This window comes from Schistocerca serialis, chromosome 3 (genome assembly GCF_023864345.2).
Source record: "Schistocerca serialis cubense isolate TAMUIC-IGC-003099 chromosome 3, iqSchSeri2.2, whole genome shotgun sequence".
Taxonomy (NCBI): Eukaryota; Metazoa; Arthropoda; class Insecta; order Orthoptera; family Acrididae; genus Schistocerca; species Schistocerca serialis.
The window spans coordinates 773025430-773046451 of record NC_064640.1 but is presented as its reverse complement, the minus strand read 5'-3'; the positions used below and the strand labels follow the sequence as shown (position 1 = coordinate 773046451).

The 21022-nt window shown below is 39.1% G+C and overlaps 1 protein-coding gene across 3 annotated transcripts in view; it reads right to left on the bottom strand.

The window, feature by feature from the left end:
• LOC126470616 (contactin) overlaps positions 1–21022 on the bottom strand; it is a 155573-nt gene that overhangs the window by 92515 nt on the left and 42036 nt on the right. For all 3 annotated transcript variants that reach the window (XM_050098573.1, XM_050098571.1, XM_050098572.1), the window contains exons 7-12: positions 17210–17410; positions 11399–11501; positions 6284–6465; positions 2012–2302; positions 1737–1874; positions 1306–1446 (exon numbers count right to left, since the gene is read on the bottom strand). In XM_050098573.1, coding sequence (XP_049954530.1) covers positions 1306–1446; positions 1737–1874; positions 2012–2302; positions 6284–6465; positions 11399–11501; positions 17210–17410 — 1056 coding nt within the window. The remainder of the gene's footprint in view (positions 1–1305; positions 1447–1736; positions 1875–2011; positions 2303–6283; positions 6466–11398; positions 11502–17209; positions 17411–21022) is intronic.

Below are 21022 nucleotides of genomic sequence, written 5' to 3'. Positions count from 1 at the left end.
CCCTGCAAACAATATTTAGCTAAATTCTTCCACTTCATTACAGTGACTGTATTTGATTTTGCAACAGTTGTTGACAATGGACAGATCAACTGTTCTTAAAGAACCACCTGGATGTTAAAATAACTTTCTAATAACAGTTTATTGCAGGCGATAGGACAGTACAGCCCAGAAACAGATATATTTCTTCTTCAGCATGATGAATGTTAGAGCATCAGCTCAGTGTACTGCATCAAACTTCAGCTCCAAAATGAACCCATGATGAATTAGATATCATTGTGGAATTCGAGTACTGTGTATATTGCATATAAGTTTAAATTATTCTTCATTATCAGGATGATATACAATAATGCAAAGTATTGACAAATTTACCAAAGTTTGTGGAAATACCTGGATAATCACTTTCGGAAACTGACCCTATAAAGTTTTTCTTTCATGACAAATTTGTTGTAATGCTGTTTAATGTCTCTGTACTATTCACATCTCATATATTTGTATTCCGTATCCTCTACCTGGCATGAAACAGTGTTTTCCTGAAGCAGACAGAATCCTTAAGTCTTTACTCAATATTCTTCCATACTGCTTCCTACAATATAATGTAACAGCACACTTTTTCCAGAATCTGCCCACTTTCTAGTATCTGAAGTTCAGATGTAATGGAGATATGCAGAGCTGTGAATTACTTGTGTACTCTCTATCAATAGCCACTCCACTAATACTTCACTTCATAGAAAAGGTCAAATTTTGAAAGAATTAATGAATTACACATGATCAATGTGTGCAGGGAATGAATTTCCCCAGGAATTGGTGGAATGCATAACTGGGCACCATAAAAACACTGACACATGTCAGTTGCAACAAACAGACTCAACCACTTTGAGGATGTTTATATTAAGATCTGGACCACAGACCAAAACACAATTGTAGTAAGGTACAAGTAAGTGTAATAATGTAAGTAAACCTACACTGGGCAGACAAATGTAATAAGATGAATCAACTAGGTAGACTTTCAGGTGGTTTCATTTCATTTTTTGCAACAATTCCTCCCCATCAGCTTGCCTCTCCCAACCTTTGATTGTGAGTGACCCTATTAACTCTCCCCTTTCTGCTCTCCTTCCTTTGGCTGTTCATATGAAAACAAAAACTAGCATTGAATGTTTTGCATTTATAACAGCCCAATTGATATTAATTTACTTTGTAAATATGTAAACATGACCTTCAGATGTATTGCTTAAACTTTCTTTTAAATTTGAAAAACTGACCAATGTTTTAGGAAATCAAAATTTAGCACTACAGTACAATACTTACGAAGAACAATTAGCCTTCCTGCGCTTTCAGCCACGCCATACTCATTCTCGGCAATACAAGTATACAGGCCTTCATCATTACGAGATACGGAACGTATCAGAAGATCACCATTCCTCAGAATTTCACGGAGGCCTCCAGATCCTAAAAAGTATTGAAGAATTGATATTTCAAAATAGATTAAGGCCATAATATATATAACCTTTACTTGCTTACTCGCTTTAAGTTAGGTTAAGTAACAATTGTAAATACAGTTACTTTGATGTAAAGTTGTCATACTGAACAACACAATGTTCTTCAGCTCAAGTTGTAGCCAGCTTCAAGTACAATATCAAGAAATTGATATCTTAGGCATGCTCATTATGAGCATGGCCACAAAGCTGGAAAAAACAGTCATTAATGAAAGTTGTATTAGTTTCACTTAGGAGTCTTACCAATCTGAGAGCCGTCTTTCTTCCATACAAAACTTGGCCTTGGAGCTGCTTCTGGATTGCAGTTAATAGTGATGTTTCCCCCTTCTGCTGCATATGTTTCTGGCTCAAGAGGCCGTTTTTTAAATGATGGTTTCAGAGCTGACAGTTTAAAAACAAAAGTATCAGTTGTGACTATGATCAATTATGTATGAATTCAAAATTGTATAGTGCCTGCCTTAAGCTAGCTTTTATTTACATGTTCACTAAACTAGAAAATGTATGTCACTCAAGCTTACACAAGATACGCAGTTGAGCTGTAGAGTACTTGGCTTTAAGCTGATTCCTGGCTTTGCATTGGTACATAGCTTGATCACGATCTGGATCGAGATTCTTAATTGTCAAGACATTGTCAACAATTCTGTACCGGTCACGATCTTCTCCTGGTAGTTTCTCAACGTCCAGAGGTTCACCATTCCTTAACCAGCTGTATGTGACATCTGGTATTCCAAATGCTTCACAAGTCCAAGTCAAGTCTGAATTTTTATCCATGTGTCTGTCAACCAATGGTATTGTAAAGTTTGGCTCAGCTGAAAAATAATTTTTATATTAATACTGCACATATAGCTAAAAGCCACGTAGAGCTTGAGAGTCCTAAACTTAAATAACAGATGTTGTTGACAAAACATTAAACACTAATCATCTCCTCCTCCTCAAGTGATAGTTCTCTAATGTTCAACAGAAGTGTGAAAAATCACAAATAGAGGTACCTCGGCATTCCTTTAATGTTTGTTATGACAGATCGAGTAATCATAATGACACGTTACAGTTCCTATTAAATGTCAAGATTTATCTGAGATTACAATACACACAATTGAAGTTCACAAATGAACTTACAATTCTCTTTGAAAGCCATCTGCTTGACAATATAAAGTGTTAGTTCTAAATAAAGCCATTAATAATATTGGTTATTTAAAATGAAACAAGTAGTATAATTTCTTTTATATACGTGCACTGCTGCTGAAACGCACAGAGAGAAACTATCATTTGCTTTGTGCTTCTAATGTAGGTATTTGTGGAGTAGCTGTAAAAGTTATGCATTTTAAAAGATTGTAATTGCTTAAACTCATAGGCAGAAAGACAAGTTTTAACATTTATGTTTTTTTTTATGCATCTCCCAAAACTATGAGTGAACTATAGACAGCAAATGAAATGGGAGGCAGTAGTACATAACGTAGTGAGAAATAAGTGAGGCCTACATTAGAATTTTCACTGTGAAAGTAGGCTGTCTAGGCAATGTGTGACAAGAAATATAATTTTTGGAGAACATACATACCTGAAAATAAAACTGCACCAAAATGTTAAACATGTTCAATATGCCATTAAAATGAGACTTAACTTTATGATACTTCCTGTGAATGATATTATATAGCACCGTAAGCTGCTGTTAAGTTAGTTTTTTAATGTGTGACCAGTTTCAGTCAAAGAGAGGTAAGTGCAGTTTGGGTTAACAGCAAGAGTTACATACATATGTCTAAAAACATCACAATACCAAAAATATAATACACTTCCTGACAAAAAAGTGAAGCATCCGGAAGGAGAGGAGAAAACGAAATGAAACTATGTTATTTTAGAGATGATATAACTGCGTCAAATTTACAAAGAACGCAGCAGTACGAGTCCATCAGTACAGTGTAGCTCCTTCTTTCACCTGTATGCACACATTGTTTGTTGATGAGTATGTACACATTGTTTGTTGATGAAGCTTTAGTATATTGGAAAATATCATCATTGAGCAACTGCACAAGAACACCGGATAACTTAGACAGAATTTCTATTTCACGTATTGAATAGGAGCTTGCTGTAAATGTACAAAAAAATGTTTACTTAATGCAGATGAGTAGGAAAAACAGGACAGAAGTAGGGAATGCGAATGGTCGACTTTGGTTTATTGTGAGAATTTTAGGAAAGTGTGAATGAGACCATTTATAGAACACTAGTGCACCCCACTCTTGAGAAACTGCTCCCCCCCCCCCTTTCTCTCCAAGGTCAGGTTAATGGAAGACACTGAATCAATTCACAGGCAGGTTGCTCGATTTGTTACTGGGAGGTTCCATCAACACATGAATATTATGAAGATGCACTGTGAACTCATATAGAAATCCCTGGAGGAAAGATGATGATCTTCTCTTGAAACACTATTGAAAGAACTTAGAGCACTGGTATTTGAAGGCGATTCCAGAACAATTTTACTCCCACTGATGTACATTTTGCATCATGACTATGAAAATAACAGAAATTAAGGCTCATGTGGAGGCACATAGATAGTCATTTTTTCCACTCCCTCTTTTTGTGACTGGAACAGAAAAGGAAACGACTAGTAGTGGTACAAGGTATCGTCTGCCATACACCATATGGTGATTTGCAGAGTACATGTGTAGATTCAGTTGCGAAGGGCGTCCTGAGGACACTGTGTCCTCTCCTGATGTAACCCAGAGTCCGCAGCTCGTGGTCTCGCGGTCACACTCTCACTTCCTGAACACGGGGTCCCGGGTTCGATTCCCGGCTGGGTCAGGGATTTTCACCTGTCTCGAGATGACTGGGTCTTCGTGTTGTCCTAATAATTTCATCATCATTCATGAACATGGCGAGATTGGACTGAGCAAAGGTTGTGAATTTGTACAGGCGCTGATAACCACGCAGTTGAGCACCCTACAAATCTATCATCATCATCATCATCATCATCATGTAACCCAGCCCACAACAATTGTAACTGATCCTTGATATTCTGGGCGCTCACAATGGGATGAAGAGAACATCCGAGCTGGTCCCACACTACCCTTCGTAATGACCAGCAGAAGAATGGGACCTCTCCTCAGGTCACAACCATACTTGCTGGTGATGGCTGTCTGAGGTAGTGCCAAACCACAATTCATTATTCAACACAATGCCACACCATTCATTGACAGTTCACACTACCTCGTCGCAGCACCACACCAAAACCAAAGCTCTTTGTGTTGTGGTGTTAACAGCAGTTTATGCATTGGACAGTAAGTAATTCCTAAGTCCAATTGCTGCTAGTAGCCGATGAATGGAGTCCATTACTTGTTCCCAGATGACATGTGCAGATGTGAAAGGGTTACAATCTGCTTTGTGCATTGTACAGCAATCCTCCCTTGTGGTGGTCGACAGGAAACTTGGCACTGAGTATGCCTGCACTCACGTTCCCATACTGCCAACATTGGGCCATTGTCACATACAAATGCCCCACAAACATGGATCCTGCATGATCTGACCTCCTGGCCAAATGAAGACCCACAAGGAAGCCCCTTTCAAACTCTTGTCAGGTGTTGATAATGATGCCTCGCAGGAGTAAGCGGCATCCCTTCGTTGTTCAATACCTGACATTTCTCAAGATCATTACATACCTTACCAGGTCTGGTAACAGCACTAACCATGGTCAAGACTAATGCACTCTGGTTGCCATTCTACTTGTCACAGAGTATTGCAACTCTAATCATTTCCTCGCCCACTGATGTAGTCTGCACGTATAAAGTTACAATGTCATTCCACCATGTCTTCTGGGTGCTTCATGTTTACTTCAGGCAGTGTATTTACAAATGATGTTTAGCCATGGAGATGTGCGTACATTTATAAACATTATATTTTTCACACTGTGTCCTTCATTGAGTTATGTATGTAACACTTGCTGTTAACACAAACTGTGCTGGATTATAGTCTCTGAACAAAACTGGTGACAAATCAAAAAATAATTTAAACAGCAGCTTATGGAGTTATATACTGTTATTTCTACAGCTTATCAAAGCTGTAGAATACAATAAAAAAAAAAAATTTGACAATTATATCAGCTGAAATATCCCATCAACTTAGTGAAATATGAGACTGCAATGCAACCACACATTTTTTCCATTACCTTCTCTTGAAACTTGAAAGATCATGCAAATGTTCATTTGTACATCCTTCAAACAGGTCCAGGGTGACATAACCAACACCACACCTCAATTCAGGTAATGTAATCATTATAGTACTTATTAGCTAACTTGAATTTGTGAGGTTTTTCCTGTGTGATTGATAAAAGATATATTTTAGAGTGCTCTGTCAAGTTGACAGTTCCATTTTTTGGCACAATAATGAAACACACACTGTGGGTGACGGTCTCAGATATGTTTGCTGCCTGGTTCTGATAGCGAGTGCACTTGAGACTGTACTTCACATCACCTGACATATGCAACTAGGATAGTAATTCAAATATGGTACAGAAAATGGGAACTGTCAATGCAGTTCAAAATCTCCTAAACTATAACATTGTTTCTTTATTACACACCTATTCACTTCAAGGAAGCTGAGTGAAATAGTCAGATGGAGTTCTGAATCAGCTCCCTCCAGAGCAAGTCTGGTACTATGCCAAGAAGTCATTTACAGGATCTTCTGCAGTTTATGCACTGATCATCAAATGTTAACCTTGACATTATAATGTAATGTTCATTATTTGTCTAATAAACCATAAATTTATCAAGCCAGCAACAGAACATGTATTACATATGGCATACCTTGTATCGTAAGTATGACACCGTTGTCAATTGATGCTCGGTCATTGTGAACATGACACACATATTCCCCTTGATCTTCAACTTGGACACGAGGTATTGTCAGCACTCTATTGTAGTTGGACAGCACAACCCCACGAGGTAAGTGTGCACCCCGCCTTGTCCAGTTGTATGAAGGAACTGGACTATAATACATAAGAAGAACAAGAGCAATGTATTACTGGAGAAAAACCTACCAATAAATTAAAAAGCATACTTTTAATTTATGCCTTACTTTTAAGCTCTACCACAAAGGTAATAATACATACCCATAGAAAATGAGTGTACAATGTGCCTGTGATTGTAGTTAACCAACAGACCAATGAGTAGTAAATGTATTTTGTATAAAGGTTAGTAAAATACTTTCATTAAATATTAACTTGTGGCACAACACCACTCAAATGAACAATACAACACAGATATCTGAATTTTTGCTTATCAATAAAACAACCCTGTCCTGGGGGCACAACATGTATGAAGAACAACGTTTTCAAAATAAAAAAATAAAAAAATTAAAAAAAAGACCTGTACACGGTATCTGGCTCTTCATATCACATTATAACCAAAATAATTCCTGTAGTTTTATATATCACGATCCCACTGTTATATCATACATTATCAGCCAACACACAAATCCCCCCACCACCACCACCACCACCACCACCTCCTCCTCCTCCTCCTCCTCCTCCACAACCCATTCACACATGTACAAATACTTCACAATAAAGGAACTTGCTAGGAGACGACTCAGAGTAAACATCACGATAGATGGCATGCCATATGATCAACCATTAAACATCACTGTTCACTATTCTCAGCTCACACTTAAATTATACAACTACTAGCAGGCCAAAAAATAAGGAATGCTCAAACTGGGAGAGCTGTTGCTGGAAAAGAGAATACTGTTCTGGAAGTTTATAACATCTGAAAAAAATTTAGTTAGCCTCTAATTCTAGTTTTTCCAATGCCAGTTATGAGCGTGTTACTTTTCTTGAGCATCCATTCAACAGGTCTCTGATACAACTCATTTCCTTTTTCTTTTATTATTATTATTATTATTATTATTATTATTATTAGCCTGGAGTGTGGCTCATAAAAAGACAAGTGGGAAAAATTTGGTTACAAGCATGCAAATGGTAACTCATTTAGCCACCAAGATATAAGTGATTTAGTGAAACAACAAAACCTAAATTAGCACCGTGGGATGCAGATGTGAATAGTTCCCTTCCTGAAAAACAGCCTGGTATATTAACAATCGGTCGGTATATTAACAATCGATCACTAAATTAACAAATTGGTCCTGTTCTGACATGGGCTGATAACCATTGTGGTTTCCTCAAAGGAACTGTCCTCTCATTGAACGGAAAGAAGGAAGGAAGATTAGAGTGTAATGTCCCATTGACAGCATGGTGATTAGAGGTGAAGCACAATCTCGGATTCCGAAATTGGCAACGCCCTTTTCAAGGGAAAAATTTGCCTGGAGTTGTTTTGGGAAATCATGGAAAATATAAATCTGGATGGCCAGATGGGGATGATCTAAATTAAAATGGCCAGATTGAGATATGAACATGTTTCTTCATCAGTACAATTCCTGTGGGCCATCTCTCTCGCTTTTTCTTCTACACAAATGAGAGTCATCAATAAACTACATACTCCTGTAGTATAACATACAGATAACAATTATACTGTTGCACATAAAAGAAAATTTAATTCAGAAAATTGTTACAACCAATAAGAGACAGGAGGGTCTGTATTTCTCTAATTTTTATAGCACACTATGTTTTTATACAACAGCTACACTCTAGCACCCTTCTGACTGACAGGTTAGGGAAGTGATTGCCCGTTTGTCCATAAAATAATCTCCAGAAACTGTAAATCACACTACCTGGTTTGTGGTAAGACGAGGTGGAGGACACACTACTAGGGTGTACAAAGAGTCAAGGCATGCAGTAACAGACACAAGATGTAGTTAGAAACTAACTGAGAAGTCTGCATTAACTATCAGTAAACTGATAGATTTGTGTGTATAACATGAGGGGAAAAAATCAATAGATACAATGTAATTTCAAAGAAAAAGGTGCTACTTCCTAGCCGTAATGAGTATATACCATTAAAATGCTACAGCTTAATTCATATTTACAATTCCTCGCATGCTGCAATAATACGACTGTAGGTTGTGGGAATTTGATAGTGCAATTACCATTAATAAAACATTCCAAGATGGTTAAATAACCACAATGTAAAAACTGATAACAGAAGATTGTTAAAGGCTCATTCACTTAAGATATGAATTCACAAACTGAACAAACCACGAGAATTTCACTGGGTTATCATTTACAAAGTAAATGGAAGAGTAGCCAACCTTACAGTGTACTAACAAAACGAGATAGGAAGTCACAGCACAGAACTTAAAAAATAAAAAAAATAATAAAAAATAAAAAAATAGCATTTTGGATGCAATAACACAGAATATAAATACATTCATTTTCTGAGATAAACAAGTGGGTATGGAAAAGTCACCATCCACTGACAGGTACTTTCATTAAGGAAGAAATCCATGTGCCAGACACATGTTAAAATCGTTTTGTATCACCTCAGGGGGAGGGGGGAGGACTAATTTACACATGTTGTCCCACACTAAGACCAGTGTCGAACAAGAGTGGCACAGTTTCAGAAAAAAGAACACGTTCTGGGTTTCCTGCAGATACAGTTCTACTGCAGTGCAGTTATTAAGTGCGTCACAGTGAGGGAGTGAAAGGACACACAAGCTGGAAATGCCTTCCAAAGCTGAAGTACATTGGACAGTATGATTCTTGTGGGCAAAAACACCTAAACTGCACACAGATTCACGGTGAAATCCTTGCAGTACATGGACCAACTGGAAAGTCATATCCAGCCATAGTGAAATGGTACAGACAATTGCCCTCACAGCCCAAAATGCTGTGGGTTCTCTGGTGTTGATCTATTCTTTAAACTTTGAAATGCTGCCTGCCTGTCTCTGAATTGTCATTCCAATTTGAAACTGAATGTCATCTAAAGTAACCTGAAGACTTTGGGGTTAACGCACAGCGTACTGGCAGATGATATTTGTCATCTGTTCCACACAGTTCCGGACCGTCTATATGGTTGGTTGCACTGCATTCAGTTAGGCCTGCTGAGAAGCCCCTGTGTGGGTAGAGGGGAGGAAAGGGGGGAGGGGAAAAGATAATGACAGATAGTGCTGAAATGAGCCACATGCCCAGTACTGAGGAGCTGGATGTCCTCGGATTGAATAAGATTATCAGCTAAATGTATTACAGGGGACATATCTTGCTGTGGTTAATGGATGGGCCCAAGTGCTACTTGAATTTTTTTTTGTGCAGTATTGGTTCAGAGGAGACTTTCTGTACACAGACTGTGCCAGAAGGAATGGTCAATACTCAGGGACATGACAGGAACCATCATCCGATGCAAAAAAAGTTTAATAAACATGGCTCTATGATGCATACCTTATGAGCTATGAGCACTTACCATCTCCTATACTGTGAAACAATCCTCTTCTACTACAAGCTCTTTCCTTTCCATATATTGAGAGATGGAAGTATGGTTCAAAACAAGAAAAAAATGTCTGGTAAACACAGGCTCTAAAATGCATACCATAAGAGCTATAAGCACTTGTTCATCTTCGTTACTGTGAAACACATCTTTTGTGCCAAACAAGTGTCCATAGCTCTTTAAGTTACAGAGCCCATGTTTACTAGATTTTTTGCTTCCAATGATCATTCCTGTCATATATTTGAATATTGACCATTTCTCCTGAGACACCCTGTATAATTATGTCCACCTCCTTCTAGCTGTGCAGCGAAAAGACTTAGAGCTACTACAGCACTACTGCACTACAGTGGTGGCTGTTCATTAAAGTTGGCAGTAGCCACAGAAGAAAACATTAGTAGGTCCAAATCGGCACACTCCTGAAACGGTTGAATTACGGAGTCAAAACTTCAAGAAAACATAGACAAACACAACTTTACAATTCAGTTACCACCACTATCAAGAAACTGGTTTGTGTAAAATAAACAACAGCTCAAAGCTCTCACAGTACATAGCACCTGTTCATGCAACCAGCTTTAAACCTCATTCTCCCGACCTGTGATGACATCACAGAAGAAAATTCACATTCCACAATGCAATCATTAATCATAAATACCTCAGGGCATCAGTCTGCAACTATGTGCAAAGTGATAAATTTCGTATCAAGCAAAAGATGAATTATTCCTATCATGTAATTCATTAATATAACTTCAGACACAATGGCAAATTTTATACAAGCTGTGTGTCATAAAATACTCTCAAACTGGGTGGTACTCTAGCCACAAATGAAAGGCATCATTCTCCATATACAGGCATCTTCCAATCACAACCTCAATTACCAAAATGTATTTTTAAGTTGAAGGTAAAGTTCCACATTCTGGCCCTAGGCAGACCAATCAAACCCAATCGACCAATGTGTCATCCTCTGTGCATTGACCACGTCCCCCTCCATATTGCATTCAATGACACTGTTGGCAGAGGATGACACATTGGTCGATTGGGTTTGATTGGTCTGCCTAGGGCCAGAATGTGGAACTTTACAGTGTCATTGAATGCAATATGGAGGGGGACGTGGTCAATGCACTACTCTCTGGGTCATTGTCCGGTTTCTTGACCTCGGAACCATTACCAATTGGCTAAGTAGCTTCTTAGAATGCCTCACAGGACTGAGTACACCCTGTAACAGTCCTCCCAACATGGAAAAATTCCTGGCAGTACCAGGAATCGAACCCAGGTCCTCCACATGGCAGTCAGCCGCACTGACTACTCAGCTACGAAGGCAGGTAAAATGTATCCGTAAATTACTGCAAATGTAATGTGGCAAATTGCTGGTATCATCATATCATGATGAACATGACTCTTGCTCTTCATACCAATAATAATTTTAATGTTAAGACAAATGAAATGAAACAAAACTCTCTCTCTCTCTCTCTCTCTCTCTCTCTGCCTAAAACAGGGCAAGATGATAATAGAAATCAGCATATGAATGCGTAAAAATCAGTTACTTACTATCCAAAGGCAACACACTCTAAACGTACATCTTGTCCCGCAACAGGTGCCTCCGGGAAAGCCTTTGGGAAGTTGTTAGGAAATTTCAACTGCTGATAGTTTGCTGAAACATGGAATGTAATTTATGAACGAATAAACAATTTTTATAAGGTTTGCAGTGTACAAAGTACCATTATCCTATGATAGCATATAAGTTATGTATATCAAAAATAGTTATGAAGAAAATAAGTTTGCCGAAATAGAATTCTCTTAATCTCTGCAGAGTACACAGTCCATTTATTTTATGCGACAAATTAAATTTGTGTGCTGGACTCACGACTCAAACTTGGGGAACAACTGTCTAATATGATCCACCATAGACAGACTTCAAACTTCAACCTCTCACATCATTCTCTCCTTTCCTCCCAGTTTTAGCCAGTCACATACAGTCAACAAAGCATGTACCAGGCAGAGATAACAATAATTCTTTCTCAGCGACAACTTTGAGCCTGTAGATAAAATATACTTGCTGCTATGTCCTTGAAGCCTTTAGTGTTGGGCAGATGCTTAGAAAAACAGTTGATCAAGCAAGCACTGGATATACATGTATCTAGAAGAACAGTTTGTGATGAGAAGTACTCTCCACATAATACAGTCTCTGTAAAGATAGGGCTAAAAAAACAGCAACTACCACACAAGTACAAATAAAAGCATAGAAGCCTATATACACAGGTTCTAAATGAAGCATGTTTCGTTGTTAAAAAGGCAATGCCAGACATTTTGAATAGTTAACACAGAAAGTCCGTTGGGTGAGATCAGGGTTATAGACTAGTTATCTGATCTCACTAACTCTTAGCATATTTACTCGAATCTAAGCTGCACTTTTTTCCAGTCTTTGTAATCCGAAAAGCCGCCTGCAGCTTAGAATCGAGTGAAAAGTAAGTGGAAGTTCTTTAAAATGTTGGTAGGTGCCGCCACAACTAACTTCTGCCGTCGAATATATGTAGCGCTACACAGGCATGCTTTACAGGCACAAAGATAAATACTGGTGCCAAAACCTCTGTGTTAGTAAATAAATTTAAAAAAAAAGGTGGAAGACGAGCTTTTTCTCTCCGCCCCGAGTTTCGACCACTGCATTTTCATACATTATCCAACGAAGTAACTACAAATTTCGTATTGTTCATCTTCGAATGTAGCAGCCTTTCAATGTACTACATAAATCTGACTGGCAAGACTGTTTGGGATGTTTGTCAATATGGTTAAATCTACGTTCTGAATTTTTTCCTACCTGTGACAAGAGATGGTTGCTAATAGGAACTTTTATGAATTGTGAATCACATGCAGTATTCTCTTCACCATAAGAATAATACGAATATAAACATTTTGCCATGTATTCTTTCGTGTTTGCTGCCATCTCATTTAAATCCTGTCTGCCTAATAAACTATGAAACTAGAGTGAGACAACAGCAAATGCGGAAGAATATACATATCGTGTCATGTTCATATTTGTATTATTCTTATGCCGAATAGTGATACAATCAGAAATGAAGCACGGCAACTGACTAGATTTTTAAATCTAAGATGACTCTAATTTCTGTGCAGAATGTAATGTACTAAAGAGGCGTCTGCAAAGATTTTCTAAACGGAGAAAATTTTTCGCTAAACTCTCTTTCAGAACATCATCTATCATACGCGATATATTATTTGGTTCTTGTTGATCATTATCAAAGAAATCAGCAGTGTAAGTAACAACAAATAGCAGTCTCTTGCCATTGTTTCGCTAGCAAGATGATTCCTCTCTCTCTCTCTCTCTCTCTCTTTTTTTTTTTTTTATTGTAAGCGGTAGTAGCACACACAAAAGCAAGCCATGCCGCGAGCGGCGACAGGTCGTAAACACTCATTATGAGAATTCGACAAACAATGCATGACACAGTACAATAATGCATTTTCAGCTTAGAATGACGTAAACACTTATAACAAAGAGAACGGCACTTGATCAGATCAAAGAAAAATAAGCAATCAATTCAAACCAGACGAAGCACGTGAAAAAGGAAGGGTACCCGTATAAATACGGACGGAGCGCCTCACGCATAGCAATGGCTACCTGGTAAAGCTTAACTGCTAAGCCTATCACTCAAGCCAAACTACTGTAGCTGTATCGTCACTCATTCAACCTAAATTGTGTCTCATATTACAATGGAACAACTTTGTTTCGATTTGGAGGTGCGGCCTAAAACTTTTTCTCTCCCCTTGAAATTCGAGTCTCAAATTTCAGGTGCGGCTTAGATTTGGGAAATTTTTTTTTCCTTGATTTTGAGTCTCATTTTTTAGGTGTGGCTTAGATTCGAGTGCGGCTTAGACTCAAGTAAATATGGTACTTCATCGAAACATTTTTTAAGGACTTTGCTCCATGAATAAATGCATTGCAAAGTTGAGAGTAAAACATTGCATTTGGAAATTTCTGTCTTGTTTTGGGCAACCGAGAATTGATTGACACTGCCAAAAAAAAAAGCACTGAGCTTGTGAAAGTATAATTATGATTTAACTTTTTGTCAATAAAAATGTTGTTAAGAACAGTCCTGCCATCTGCCTTGAGTGTTTTAGAGAGATGGTGGAACACCTAAATCTTGATTTCTGTGCCAGGATTAGAACTGCTGTCCTCCCAAATATAAGTCAAGTGTCATACCACTGCATCACCTCTCACTCGGTGTTACTACAAAATCAAACAAGTACAACAAGGTTAGACCTCCAATAACAAAACTGCTGTCTCAATGTATTATCTGTCAAATTTAACAGTGAGAACACTTCAGTAAGTGACAATCACCAAGCAATGGTCCAGACCATAGGCAAAATTAACTAATTAAAAACAAACAAGCATTAAACACAATACAACAAATAGCAGGAGAAAACTGCTATGATACTTATGTGACAGACGAACAGAAAGCGAATGAACAGGCCACGTATATACAAAACCTAGTAGGACAACACAGAACAACCCATTTGCCGACCACCTAATAGCCCACAACCATCACAAAGTAACACAGAAACAGATTTTAAAATACTAAAATCCGATCACATTCTATATCATAAGCTAAACATGCACGTCCGCACGCATGCACACACAAACACAGAGAGAGAGAGAGAGAGAGAGAGAGAGAGAGAGGGTGGGGGTGGGAGGTAAACAAAATCCAAATTTGGTGCCATACTACCTTGAAACATCAACTGGGACTGGACACACTGCGATTTGGTTCTGTAGAAAGTGTTATTTAGAAAGTAGTTAGACTTATGAGAATGCAGATGAAAAAGGACTTTCAATAGCAAAATGTAGGTAATTACAAATACAGAAGCGAAACATTTCTGAGCAACGAAATTATGTTCAGGTGTAAAGCGCTGTGTTAACTTGCCAACCAAATTCACAACAACATTTAGTTGCAGATGAAAAACTACCAGCATACGATTATTTATTTATTTATTTAATAGTATGGCTATGGGCCCCCTGTAGGGCAGACCGTTCGCCGGGTGCAGGCCTTTAATTTGACGCCACTTCGGCGACCTGCAGTCGATGAGGATGATAGGATGATGATGATAGCACAACACCCAGTCCCTGGGCGGAGAAAATTCCCTGACCGAGCCGGGAATCAAACCCAGGCCCAGAGGAGTGACAATCCGTCACGCTGACCATTCAGCTACCAGGGGCAGACATACGATAATGAAAAGATGGTTCTATATGACCCAATAAATGCAAAAAACCTATGTTAATGACAACAACAAACAAAAACTGTTTTAGGCCTAATTTTTGTTGAATAATTATCACTTGAAACATGTTCACATTTTACAGATTTGAATGAAATGTACTTACTGACAATGGCACAAAAAAAGATGCTGAAACACGTTTGGGTTTACACGACTTCTTCCCAATGCAATCATCTTTATTACACACAAGGATCAAAACGTACAATGCACAGACAAGATGACAGTTAACAACAGCTAAACTGTGTGAAATTAATATGCATAATGCATGCAAATGCCATAGGCAAAATATTATTAAGTGCAGCTATACTGCATTTAAAATTAGTTGCAACTTTTGAAGTTTGTCCCACCAGAGCAGACATGACGCTATTGCCCAGGTAACGCCAATGGCGAGCTGGCTTTCCATACCGCCAGCAGTTCAGTTGGTAAAGCACCCGTTCCCACAATGTGGTTAAACAGCACCACATGGTATCACACATTATATGCACCTATGTTCATTAGCTCTCATTGTAAAGTGATATTTTCTGGCGTTGAAGTGTTCTACATTCGTCAGGTATTGCGAACGATAGTTTCGTGATGGCACTGGATTAATAACAGTACAGCACATCTGAACACGAGATTCGCAATAAAAATGGTCATCCAAGAACACTTTCACCAGCTGTGAAGATAATGTTCTGCCACAAAATATTCTTCCAGATTCGACCGTAGTAATGGACAATGCACCATATCAGTCGGTTGTTATGGCTAAAGCTCCAACAATGCAGCAGAGGAAAGTGGCTATTTTTCTCTGGATACAAAGAAATGTTTGGTTAGATAAAGTTAAACCTAGCTTGTGTAAGGTGAAGTTAATGGAACTTGCAGTACAAGCCAAAAACACACTACCGGATCAACGATCTGGATAATGTTTCATCAGGCTTCCTCCGTATTGTGCTCTTTTAAATCTGACTGAGAATATATGGGTTTAGGTGAAAAGTAATGTGGCAAAAAACATGACATACATGCTCAGTGAGGCTGAAATGGTGACAAAAGAAGTCATTGCATGGACTGTGTCGAGTTTTGAGTGAAATGTTACTTTTCTTGTTGCAATGTTAACATCTGCTTCATTTGCTTAAACAAAGCAGTTTACAAATATCCATCTCACTAACATTCTAATGCAGTTGACACTGTGACAGATTCATAAATTAGTGCATTATTAAACTAGCAACTGAGGGCAAAACAGGTCAATATTTAAGAAAGAGCCCATTCTCAGTATAAAAATAAATGTGCAACTTATTTATTTATATTGTTGCAAAAACCACAGCAACTCCCATTTCATCGGCTATTGATGGTCCTTAAAGTTACATTATTTCATTTAAAAACATCTATAGTTGCTTGAATATCGCGGTAGGTATAAAAGTTTCACATATTAATCAAATGGCAAAATAGTCTCCTCTTTGTGTGCTATCATTTGCCAAAATCTTTTTTTGATGTTTCAGACAATTTATGAGATACAAGGGATTTATTAATATTTCATTCTTGCCTTTTCAGTGGCATGTGCGTTTGTGACAGAGCCCTTATACATACAATCCATTTTTCTCAACACTGGAGACGGATAGCAATATCCTTCTCAGTTTAAAGAATAATTCTGTATGTTACCTAAATCTCATACAGAGCAACATATGACCCAACACACACCGACACTAATTCATAGTGACCCATATTTATCACTGCAAACTTTAAGAACTTCTTACAGTAGTTCACCTTAATATCAAAATATGACAATAACTATGACCATTAATGAAATGATAGGCAATTCATAATGAAGCCGACAAATGAAGCTATAAGATGTGCAAGACTCAGAGATTGCAGATCAGCCGACTTGCACAGCTTGCTGTTCAAGCAGTCAAGCGAGCTTGACAAGTTACGTGCAGAGATAGCCTGGTGTTATTGTCCCCCACCGACACGCTCAGCACACACTGGCAACTACAGTTCCCTCCACTCACCCATGCTGAACTGTCAAAAGTCGCAACAAATTTTAAATGCACTATAATCTTTCTGGAAAATTTGGTTGCATACAAATACGACTATTTGCTTCATACTTACAGTTTGGATTAACACGGAGTGGAAAGAAAGGTCCAGTCCTTCCCTTATCTGACACTTTGCTTTGTACACTGCAGCTGTAATTACCACGATCAATATTTTCGAGGGCTGAAAAATATAGTGCTCCATCGTATGAAACAAATACTCTTTTATCTTCTTCAACAAAATTCGGGAAGTAATCTCGAGCCCAGTAATAATTAACACCTGCAAAATGTAAAATTCCGAAGTAGAACAACGTAAGAATTTCACTTACATTACTTAACCACAGTAATATCATACATTTAAGGGAGGTAGGACGTCAAATGGGCCGACTTCGAGAAGGAGAGGCACCACAGGACATTTTAATTTGAACTGTCTATACTTTTACAAATAAATTCATAAAACTTTGTTAGCACGACCAGGAAGGATTCAGGTTTCACACTCATAGCAGTGGAAGTTCAAAAACATGAAAAAATAATATTTTTTAAAAGTGAAACTTCATGATTTTTTTCACTTACTGTTGGCTGCATTTGTTGCTATAGGTACACTTATCTTCATAAGTAAGAGAGATTCCTCGATGAATTTTGCACAGCTTACAAACCATACTTACAGGTGTATGAAACTCTAGGATTTATTTAATCTATGAAAAAATTAATGGGCTGTTACATTTTAAACTTTGTGTTTAGAGAAAACTCGAATTTTATAGTTAATTATCTAAATTTTTACCACAGTTTTTAACAGATTTGGGAAATTCTAGAGTTTCATACACCTGTAAGTATGGTTTGTATGCTGTGCAAAAGTGTACCTACAGCAACAAATGCAGCCAATACTAAGTGAAAAAATGATGAAATTTCACATGTAAAAAAATTTGTTTTGTTATATTATGTTTTTAACTTCCACTCCTATTAGTGTGAATCCTGAATCCTTCCTGGTCATGCTGACAAAGTTTTGTGAATTTATTTGTAAAAGTATAGACAGTGCAAATTAAAATGTCCTCTGGTGCCTCTCCTGCTCCAAGGCTGCCTGTTTCACGTCCTACCCCCCTTAAGAATAATGTCTCCTGGTACATACATATTACAGTTCCACAAATGAATTACAACTACTTTTCCTCCATAAATACAATTCGAATACATGCAAAATGTCAACAGTTAATAGACTTTCCCAATACACAACTTCGTTGGTCTCTTATTTGGAATAAACCACACACATTAAAAACGAATCTGTAGCTTGCACAATAAATAAGTCAGAAAAATAAATATATTATGAAAAAGATAGACTGGTACTCACCATATAGTGGAGATGTTGAATTGCAGACAGGCACAACAAAAAGACCACTAAACAAGTAAGCATCCAGCCAAAAGGCCTTCTTCTGAACACACACACACACACACACACACACACACACACACACACACAAATTCAACTTTCAGACACATGACCACCGTCTCTGGCTGTCGAGGTGTGACTGTGAGCAACAGTGCATGATGACAGAAGCAATATGATTGGAGGGGGTAAGGAGGAGTGGTGGAGTTAAGGAGGAGTGGAATGGGGAGAATAGCAGGGTAGGGTAGGGTAGGGTGGGGACAGGGATGGTAAAGTGCTGCTGGTGAGCATACAGGGAAGAGTTGTGGAGAGGGTATGGCAGCTAGACACAGTTGGGAGGTTAGATGGAGGATTGGGAGGGGGAGGATGGGAGGAGAGAAATAAAGACACTGTGGGTGTGTTCGTGGAATATAAGGCTGTGAAGTGTTGGAGTCGGAGCAGGAATGTGGATAGGTAGGTGAAAAACAGTGACTAATGAAGGTTGCAGCCAGGGGGGTAATGGGAGGGTTTCTGCCTGTTCAATCCAGAAAAGCTAGTGTTGTTAGAAAGGATCTAGATGGCTTAGGCTGTTGAGCAGTCACTGAAATGACGAATGGTGTGTTGGGCAGTGTGCTCAGAAAATGGGTGGTCTAGCTGTTTCTTGCCCACAGTTTGTTGGTGGCCATTCATACAAACAGACAACTTGTTGGTTGTCATGCCCACGTAGAACACAGCACAGTGGTTGTAGCTTAGATCGTAGATAACGTGACGTTTCACAGGCAGCCCTTCCTGTGATTGAATAGGTGACGCTCGAGACTGGACTGGAGTAGGTGGTGGTGGGAGGGTGTATTGGGCAGGTCTTGCATCTAGGTCTAATACAGGGATTTAAGCCATAAGGCAGGAAGTGGAAGCAGGGATGAAGTAGGAGTGGACGAGGATACTGTGTAGGGTCAGTGGGTTGTGGAATACCACTGTGGGTGGTGTGGGATGGATAGTAAATAGGACATTAATCATTTTAGGGCATGATGAGACATAGTGGAAATGGTGGTGGAGATTGTGATTCGGTTGCTCTAGGCCTAGCTGGTACTGTGTCACAAGGGGACTGCTCCTCTGTGGCCAGATGATGGGACCTTGGGAAATGGTGGGTGACTGGAGAGATAAGGCACTGAAGATCTGTTTCTGTACAAGGTTGGGAGGATAATTATGGTCTGTCAAGGTCTCAGGGAGACCCTTGGTATATTTCGAGAGGGACTGCTCATCACTAAAGATGCGATGGCCATGGGTGGCTAGCATGTATGGAAGGGGCTTCTTGGTATGAAATGGGTGGCAGCTGTGGAAGTGAAGGTATTGCTGGTGATTGGTAAGTTTGATACTGATGGAGGTAGTGACGTAACCATCTTTGAGATAGAGGTCAACATCAAGAAATGTGGATCATTGTGTTGAGAAGGACCAGGTGAAGCAAATGGCGGAGAAGGTGATGAGGTTCTGGAGGAATGTGGATAGCATGACCTCGCCCTCAATCCAGGTCACAACTGTGTCGTCAGTGAATCCAAACCACATGAGGGGTTTGGGATTCTGGGTGGTTAGGAATGATTCCTCTAAATTGTCTATGAACAGGTTGGCATAGGATTGTGCCATGCAGGTGCCCATTGCCATATCCTGGATTTTTTTGTAGATGATGCCTCCAAAGGAGCAGTAATTGTGGGTGAGGATATTATTGGTCATGGTGACCAGGAAGGAGGTTGTAGGTCTGGAATCTTTCGGGCACTGGGAAAGTTAGTGTTCAATAATGGGATATTAGTGTAAAGGGAGGTGCCATCATTAGAGACGAGCAGGGCACTGAGTGGTAAAGGGACAGGAACAGCGGGAGAGTTGGTGGAGGAAACAGTTGGTATCTTACGGTAGGTTGTGGGTAGCGTGTTGGTCTGTGAGAGCAGAGTTTCTCTCAGTAGAGCCACAGTAACCAGCTACAATGGGGTGTCCTGGGTCGTTTGGTTTAGAGACTTTAGGAAGCATGTAGAAGGTAGGAGTGCAGGGAGTGGAAAGGGTGGGGGATTCAAGATCCTGCTGGATTTCTGGAATGGGGTCATTGTGGCAGAGTTTGTATGTGGACAAATCTGCCAGCTGTCAGAGTCGTTTTGCCAGGTAATTCTTGCAGTTCAAAACAACAGTAGTGCAACCTTTGTCAGCAGGTAAGATTATAAGTTCAGTATCAGTTTTTAAGTGGTGGATTGTGGTTCTTTCTGTGGATGTAAGGTTAACTTGTGTGTTGAGGGAATTTGGGGAATGGTGGTGAAGCACAGTTCGAGGTTAAGAAATTCTGGAAAGTTAACAGCAGATGATCTGGGAGCAGTTAGGGAGATCATGGTTGGATGGAAGAGTGAACTGAGTCACGCATTGGTCTTTGGTTGAGTCTGGCGGGTAGTGTTGGTGGTGAAAACATGTTTCCACTGTAGGGACCAGGAGAAGGAGAGACGGTCTTTAACAACTTCAGCATGATTGAACTTGGGAGTGGGGCAAAATGTAACACCTTTG